This window comes from Orbicella faveolata, unplaced genomic scaffold, assembly GCF_042242905.1.
Source record: "Orbicella faveolata isolate gen_17 unplaced genomic scaffold, um_ofav_v1 contig_25, whole genome shotgun sequence".
Lineage (NCBI taxonomy): Eukaryota > Metazoa > Cnidaria > Anthozoa > Scleractinia > Merulinidae > Orbicella > Orbicella faveolata.
In genome coordinates, this window is record NW_028301553.1 from 29,946,244 (window position 1) to 29,955,329 (window position 9,086).

General features: G+C 41.3%; 1 protein-coding gene across 1 annotated transcript; it reads right to left on the minus strand.

Annotated features, from left to right (window-relative positions):
• Window positions 1–1,097: 1,097 nt before the first annotated feature.
• Window positions 1,098–7,882, minus strand: LOC110059290 (uncharacterized). The gene is made up of 4 exons (XM_089294088.1): window positions 7,747–7,882; window positions 4,495–5,332; window positions 2,194–3,312; window positions 1,098–1,589 (listed from the first exon to the last, which is right to left on the minus strand). The coding sequence occupies exons 2-4, from the start codon at window positions 5,305–5,307 to the stop codon at window positions 1,329–1,331; spliced, it is 2,193 nt and encodes a 730-aa protein (XP_089150214.1). The 5' UTR covers window positions 5,308–5,332; window positions 7,747–7,882; the 3' UTR covers window positions 1,098–1,328.
• Window positions 7,883–9,086: the final 1,204 nt, after the last annotated feature.

The window sequence follows — 9,086 nt, forward strand, 5'->3', positions numbered from 1 at the left end:
TCAAGAAACGTCGAGTTATTCTACTTTATAGCGAGATCTTTGAAAATGAGTAGAGTACACAAGTAATTGATTATTCTTTACAAATAAAAAAAATTGCTTTATAATCTTTCCATCAGTAGGCTTCATTCGGAGAGCACATCTGGATGTAAAACGTTCACATTTTCAAATAACGCACGCATGAATCTGCGTTTTTGATTTTAATTAATTTAAATTGTGCTCTGTTTTGTCCACTGCAGTTTTGTTGTTTTACTGTGGTTATCATTGCACTTTGAGGTTGAATCTCAGGGAATCAGTTAGTTCCCGTTTCCAATGATTTTCTCTTCTGCTTCAAGTGTGCTGAGGGAGCTTACGGAAAAGAGTCGGAAAACGAACTCACGGTTTTCCTTGGTGCTACTGTACTCGACATATATCGGAGGTAAAAAAGATGTAATATATCAAACATGAAAGACCTTGTTTGACCACATTTCCAAACACCGAGAAAAGAGTTGAAATTACGCCGCGCAGCGAAGTATTTTTGACGAAGTTCGAGGTGTTTGGAAATGCGGTCAAACACTGTCTTGAGTGTTTGACATATCTTCTCAATCGAAACTAAAACAAAGGAGAAAACGGAGAAATAAAATCGTAAAACTCTATGCTAATTAAGATCAGATATCCAAACACTCAGTGTCACTGTCATGATTTCCCTTGTTTAAACTTGATGAATTATTAAACTTGATGAATTAATGAGTTTGAGAAATATGTTTACAAATTTGGGCAAACGTGAAGGTAAAAAGCTGTTCTTTTTTAATAGGGATTTGAACGGAAGGCACATAAGAGGTGTGTTTTTTATATGAACGACCTTTGGTAATCCAACATTGTTTGCTCAGTCTTTTAATTTTCTTACCTACGCATTTCACTTCAAAAAGGTTAACAGTTAAAAGCAAATATTCAAGATGGCAACACGTGGAATAATCAGTCCTGATACGTTTTCACTTAGACTTGTCTTGGAGCAAAATTAAATCGCGCAGCTCTGGAAAACGTCTATCGGTCGGAACCAACGAGTGACAAATAAAAATTGTATAAATTTGAGTAAGCCAACTATGAAAAACACGTAAACGTTTCAATCAATGATTTGTTTTAATTTAGCATTTCCAGTTCCCCAAAGAAAGTGAAATTTACCTTGTACTTTTATATCTAAAAATTGCTTCTTAATATAGAAAACAACTTATTCTCTACACTGTTAGAAATTCACGGTACAATCATAAAATTAATACAGTCATTCAATATTAAGGACATCAACGTTTCGTTCAAAACATCTTTTGTCTGTTTCCTCCTGTTGTCGACGTTTCTCACCACTCCGTTTGAAATGACCATACGTCTCCTATGTAAGTAGTTTCATCGTCAATTTCAGCATCCACCCGCCAGTAATAGATGGAACCTGGTTCGAGACTTCCGGAAAGGTAATACACGTTACCATCGCTGCTGATTTTCTCGCGGTATTCGGGTGACATCGGTGTTGCTTCGGCAACTGTCGCCTGGTTCATGCCAAAATATACGTGATGAGTCGAGGCACCGAAGGCGTTTAACCACATGACAGCGTCTCTATCAGACTTTGAGAGAAAATAACAAGGGAAAGTTGCTGAGAAATTATCCTCGGTATAAAGGTTGTGATGTGTGGGGGAGGAACGTTCGCTGTTCTCCCCTTTTAATCATGGACCAGTCATTAAATGCCACACATTTTAATTGCCGCCATAGCTTTAAGCAGATTTTCAATTTTTTTGCAGGGATGGTTCAGATCTATTGAACGTTTGAGGACTCAATTTGAGGACTAAGATAGAATGAATATTACGTGAAAATTTGATTACAGTTCTGCTCGCAAAATACGCAAATGTTGTATAGAAGTATGCACCGCAATTAACATCAATGAACGTTACGGTAACCCATATATTTGGTGTGTGGTTTCCCCACAGTGCGCTCATAATACTATCAAATGTTGCTATGCAAGGTCCGAGTCCCGTTGGATGTTCCATATTACAATTCCGTTTGTTTTCAAAGTTCGTTCAGGCCCTCTCCTTAGCGAGCTAAACAATAGCATGACTCAAAAGTTCCGGCAACTTAATGAGCCACCCCTATCAGTCATTAAATCTCTTTTTCAGTAAATATCGGCCCTGTATCACCTCCCCCTAGAATACAAATCATTTCAGTCGATTTTACCTTAACGGTGGTACTACCATCCGGGGGAACAGGAGTGCTGGACTTATAAAGCTGCCTTCCAGGAATCCAATAATATCTGCTGTAAGGATTGTAAAGGTAAGGTCCAACATTATGCTTGTTGTACTTGGAGCCTTCCCGGGGCCGGAAGTCCAAATTGTCCGCATCCATGACTTCTTTCCGCACATCACCGATCACGTTAAACTTGACCCGCCGCCCCGGGAAAGGATATCTAACCCGTTTAATCTTGCCACTGCTTGCAACGTCCGCGGCGTTCCTCAGAACCACAGACTCACGGTTCATCGCAACCGCCTTTTGAGGAAAGCGCCCAAGAACACACAAAGTGCAGCCACCAACCGTTTTATCTCCACTGTAATCGTTTCTTTTGTCGAAGGCGAGATTGTTGACCACTGTCTGGAAATTGCCTTTAACCATAATCCCGCCACATTTCCATACCACGTTTGCCTTCAATGTGCCGTTATGTCCGAAGTGTGGGGGCTTCCCTGCGTCAAAGCGGAGACCAAGCTTAGGGCTTGAGTGGACCCAGTTGTTTTGCGAAAGACCATTCGTCTGTGCGTTTCTCTGGAACTGAACACCGGCTCCGTCATGCTGTAAAACTCCCCAACACTGATGGTGGATGTGGTTCAGTTTGACAACGGGATTAGGTCCATTGGGACGGAATGCATTGATGGCGCCGTTGAAACGCAACGTGTTTCGAATAAACCGGTCGTTTATGCCGTTCGATATCACAGTTCCTAACCCACCATTCGGCCTTTGCATGAGGGCCACAGACCAATCATTGTACTCAAACAGATTGTTCTGTATCAGCACTCCGTTTCCTTGGTACTCCAGCGCGACCCCGTCGGTTCCGAAGAAGGTGCTGTTTATTAACTGGAAGCTATTACGGCGGTTTGGCCGGATGACTGTCCATAACGGAGGAGCGGTATCACCAAGCATGCGCTTGGAATAAGAGGGAAAGTTAAAACTGATCGAGTGGAAGGAGAGGCCATGTATCACATCTCGTCTACGTTTTGGTTGCGCTTTTAAGGTGGTGCCAAAGAAAGTCAACTGCTTGAAATGCAGATGCTGACAATTGGAAATGGTGAAAGCATACGTCTGTACCTGTAACGTTGAAAGGATTATATTAAGAAGCAATCACTGGATGGTAATGAGAAAAATATTGTTTATAATTTGTTGGAGGTCAGTTGTCTTTTTCTTGGCAAAGATAAAGATAAGATAAGATAAGAACTTTATTAACGTGTCGAAGTCACTAGCATACAATGTATACTAATTGGGGACACCTAACTACGATTACTTATCTAATGAGTAATAAAATATGAATTACATGAACGTATGTAAGTGTTTTAAAATATATATATAAAACAGTGAGTCATGCAGTAAGATCAATTGTTAGTTGTTACATAAAAAACAGTCTCTGCAAGTACTGTCCAGCAGGCTAATGAAATCAACCAATTTAATGCGCTTTTTAAAAGTGTGCAATGATTCAGAAGATCGAATAGATTTGTCGAGTTTGGACCAAATGACAGGGCCAAATGTCGGGCCTGAATGCATGAAAGCCGTTACAACCTGCTCATGTACCCTACCATTTGCGGTGCAGGTGAGTGCAGTAATATTCGACGGATGCCTAATACCAGCTACCCTAGTGCATTAAGAGGAAAAAGAAAAGAAATACTTGTTTTCGGCTGCATCTTCAAAGTACAGAAAAAAAAATTTCAATATAAACTCACCAATCAAACAGTTGTTGAAATTATCGTGTCTCCAAAATCAAGTAATTTCCTTTATGTTGCCAGTGGGATTGACGCTTTAAAGAAGGGGTAATTGGAGCCATTGGAGGATATATATATGGTTTCACAAGGTTTTTCCAGATTAGTTTTCATGCTAAATACAGTTTGAATAAAGGGGGATTAAGCCTTGAAAAGGCTGGAAAATGCTAAGGTAGGTAAGTAAATTCTGCATAAGAGCCAAGTAGCCTATCAGGTCGGAGCATATTCTTTTTCTGTAACATGACTAGGAGTATTTCTACTCTCCCCTGGATGGGATGCTAGTCCATCGCAGAGTTACCCCCCAGCATTAAATTCGTTGGTACCCGTTTACACACTTGGGTGGAGAGAGGCACAGTGAGAGTAAAGTGTCTTGCCCAAAAACGCAACACAATGTCCCCGACTAGGAGCCGAACCCGGGACGCTCGATCCGGAGTCGGGCGCACTAACCATGAGGCCACCGCACCTCTACAAGAAAACAATGAGAAAATGCTCAAGAAAAGGAGTGATTGCCTTTGTTTACCTTTCCACGTATCCTTCCTTCAGGACTTTTTCCATCCAGCGTTTTCACGTAAACAGTTTTTGTGTTCTTGTTGTAGAACCATTCACCAGCTTTATTAAGAAATTCTAGTTTATCTTCCAGGAAATACTGATTCTGGAACGGCTTGAAGTCGATCTTACCAAACGTGTCGTGGTAAGTGAAAAAGTTCTGCCCGGTTGTGTGGCTTTTTACGATAGCAGTGAAAGTATTGAAGCTACCGATGTTTAGAATAGCCATGGCTCCTGTCGCGTTTAAGCCACTTCCAGCTAAGTTCTGCTCGCCATTATCGATCATTTTTCCACGCCTTGATCTCTTGGCAGACTTTCCCCAGAATTTGTTCAAGAAAATAGTTTTGTCCGACCACAGAGAGTCTGGCCATCGAGCGTTGGTCATCATTTTACCATCCACGAACAGCTGCCAGATATCCCGCTCTATTTGGGCGCTGTAAATCCCATCTTCTCCAAGTTCCCAACCAGCTTCAGGCGTCAGCGGGATTGTTCCATCGATAACTGGAATCTCGTTCTGATAGCCACGAATGAGCATGGGTTGATCTGCACTGCCATGTTTACCAGAAATCTGGAATTCTGATTGATGGTAGCGGCCACTCCGAATGTGGCATTCGTCACCAGGATTCGTCAGAGCGTCAATGCAAGGCTTGATGCTTGCGAATGCAGAGGAAATGCCTTCCCCGTCATTTAAGTCGTCGCCGTTATTTTCATCGGCATAGTAGATGGTGCCACTGACGCACAGCGGTAACAGAATGAGTATTACAGTCAAAACAATAATTTTCTTCATTTTTAAGGACGCAAATTACAGTTGTCTGTAATGCAAAAAAAATATATAAATACAAATATTTATTACATGACTTGTGTTTGTAGCCGATCTAACACCCGCTCTGATTGGCTAACTGCAGGACATCATTCTCCCGTAATACCCACGGGCCGAATACGGGCCTGTAAAGACAGAGCAAAAAGCCCTAAAATAAGCTACTTATTAACTTCGAACGTTCGGCCTTTACGGGAAAAATCTCAAACCCCAACCTTGACGTACGTTAGCCTCGCTATCACTCGGTCAATAAGACTTGGTCTCGGTTTGCGATTTTCCCTCAAAGACCTCATCATGATCATTAGTTCTGGCCCGCCTTTGGGAGAATAGGGCCATCCTTTAAGACCTCACTTTTGCTTAATAAGTAGTTAATGAGTACTACTTAATTATGCAACGCTTTCGAGTGGCATACCAAGGAACATCCGACGAGTAAACTTGTGTTCTCTCCGTATACACACAGGCCTTTAGGTGAGTGTGTATACCAAGATACAGGTGACAAATGTGATATTGCATGGCATACCACAAGAGAGCATCGCATAACTATTTTATACCATGCCATAGAAAATACAGTGACCAACACGATCGATGCGACGTACGCGCTGCGCATGATGGGAAGGTTAGGTGTAATACCGTCGATTATAATCTATCAAATATTTTCGCCCGCGTGTGATTGGTCTAAACGCGTCACGTGACTGAAATTCCCGGCGAAAACTGGGGAATATCCGAGTGATATTCTACGATTTTCAAAATCGCACGTGTTGCGAAAAATGTTTGAAGCATGAGAATAATAAACACAATAGCCTCTATTTGGCGCGAAAATATGCTCGGATATTTGTCCTTGGACATTATCTGTTCCTCAAAGCTCACAGTTTTCCACGAGCCACGCTCTCGAAAAACTGTTTACCTCTCGGAACAGATAATGTCCGCAGACAAATATCCGAGCATATTTTCGCGCCAAATGGAGGCTATTTAACAATTAGATCCGTAGCCCGCAAGGGCTACGGATCAATAGCCCATGAGGCGAAGTCGAATGGGCTATAGACCCGTGGCCCTTAAGGGCGAAGGGTCTAATTATTTTAGTATCACCCAACTAGTCGGACAGAAAAGGCAATAATAAAGTTAGCAGATGCAAGAAATATTTATTTGGGAATAAAACGAATGAAAGCGTCACGCTCGATTGCGCCAATTTCGCTACTCGAGGACTCTTACTAATAGTCCTCTAGTAGCGTAGCCAATCAAAATGCAGGATTTGCATTAATCTACTAGTTGGGTGATACTAATATTTATATATACGTACAGCGGCGTTCTGTATTCTTATTGGCTGTATTTTCTAAGGCATGCTATAAACATATATATGTCGAACCCGCTATGTCTTCAAGATCTTTTTTCCTCTGATATTTCTCAGTATTAAAAAGCAAAAAGCAACAAAAACAGCAATAGCCGTATGTTTGATGCTAATAATTTTCTAATACCCTTTCTAGTCACATTGCATTACATTGGAAACAATACAGGTGAAATGTCGTGAAAGTCAAATTTAGCAAAGTAAAACCAAAACTTCGCCACTGTTTCCAGTCGCGAAATACGAAGTCAAAGTCAAAACACAAGAAAGATTGGAAAGAAATAAAAATTGGAGAAGAGAGAAGTCACGCTTTCAACCGAGTGTCACGACATGTTATATCTACTTAATGACGTGACGAATCAGGTGACTTTTCATCCTTCCTTCCGGCAAAATTCAGAAAGGTCGATCGGTACAGAAATTTAAATAACTTGTTTTATATCACAAGAGGTTAGTTCGTTCACAATCTCCGCGTCTAAGCATAACTCTTTACAGTGCACATGAATCTAAAGCTCCAAAAGAGGTTAGGTTCATGCGTGCTTGTAAGCAAAGGTTCTATTCCGCAGTGAGTCCAGAATCTTCCCGGAACCGATTTGATTTTTTCCGCTTTGGTGGGATGTTATTTTTATTGTTGATAATTTCGCTTTGATTTCAAGCCAAGTTTCTTCGTCGCAATACGTTGGTGCCGTAACACTGCTTATCCTACACGTACAAAATTGACCGTGAGAAGCACGCTACCAAATGTCCGTGATGGTCCGGGATGTACGCTACAAGACCCCGAAATTCCGACAGTCGTGAAAAATGTGGAAAATTACAAAGAGGAATCACCTTTGAATGGTGGTTTTGGACGGATATATAATTCATCTTCGGTGCAATAAAAGAACCTTTTCACTTCATGAACACTTGATCACCTTAACACCCTAGAAAGATCTAGAAATGCCACATTCACACTGGGAACATTAAGATTAAGGCAACCAGCACAAGCCTTGGAAAACTGAAACTGTACTCTGGTTTTCCTAAAACGAATTTGCGCACTTCATAAAGCAAAAAGGCTAAAAGAAAAAAATACTCACGATTCTATGTATCCACGCTGTTTTTTCCTAGTATAGGAACCCTCTGAAACCCAGACTAGACAAGTATTGAGAAGAAAATTTGTTCACTACTTAACAGCTTAACTGTTATTTTTAGTCAGTTGTCTCGTGTTAGCCTCGTGACCAGGGTTAACTTGTCAACCGAGGTTCTCAGTTTCCTCACTCCTTTTGTCTAGAAGGTTTAGTTTTCGTGGTTACTGGCTTAAAGCCAGTAACGCACTATTTTGTAATTAGTAATTAACATTTCGGAAGCACGAAGTACAACCGACAGCGTACCGATAGCGTACCGATAGCGTACCGAAATGGCTCGAGGTGTTATAGAGTTCTTTCAATCCCTTTTTACAACTAAATACAAATGAACATATTTTCAATAGTTATGAACTGTTAGGATTTCCGGAACTTGCCTTGATGCAATGTTTGTTTTATTTTTAGAAATACTTGTTCCTATTAGAGATGGAGATTTAAAGCTAAAAAAACATCTGAACCAGGTCGATAAGATCTTTCGTATAATTTCATCATTCGGAATTCTGGATTCCGTTATAAACACTGACAGCCGAGATGTTTGCTTCACTTATATAAAATAGAATAAATTCAGCGTCGTCTCTTTTGTTCACCTTAATACACAGGATAAGATTTCTACCTTCTCTAACGGGTGTCATTAATTTTGTGGAGCTTTTACAAAGCTCAAGTTATCGACGTTACCGTCCTATATGAAAATGTCGAAAATACACATCTTAAACGTTTTGTCTTTGGCGACATGACGGGACTAGCGAGAGTTTCCCGCGTCTATGCCGTTCCTGTCCTGGCCTTCCCGCCCTGGTTACATATCACAACCAATCAGTGCGCACCATCCATGATCAAAGTTTTGTAATAAATAATCGCGCGGTAAGCCCGCGTGTTTAAGGTCAGCAGTGACCGAACACCTTGTCAAACTTTATTTTGCGCATGCGTCTAGGCTCGATATTAGTTTATAGGGCAACCTCCGTGATTACTGCGGGCTCACCTTTCGGTTTCGCCCAGGTCTCGATTCTTGCCGCTGAACGAAAGCATCGTGGACTCTGGGAACGAGTTTGCTGCCAGGGCCAGCACAGCGGTCATCATGACGTCAGCGTTTCGGAAAGAATCGCCAACGCTTTTTCTCTAATACATTTTCAAATCGCATCAAAAAGTACGTCTTTACGAATAAAAATGCACCAGTGTGAAGAGGGCATCAAAGACCAGTCCACGCTACGCCTTAGAAATTTGAAAACGCAGCTATATTTCTACGGTCAAGCCTACCGCCCACAATAATCCGTCTCGAAGACGAAGCTTTACGAAAACGT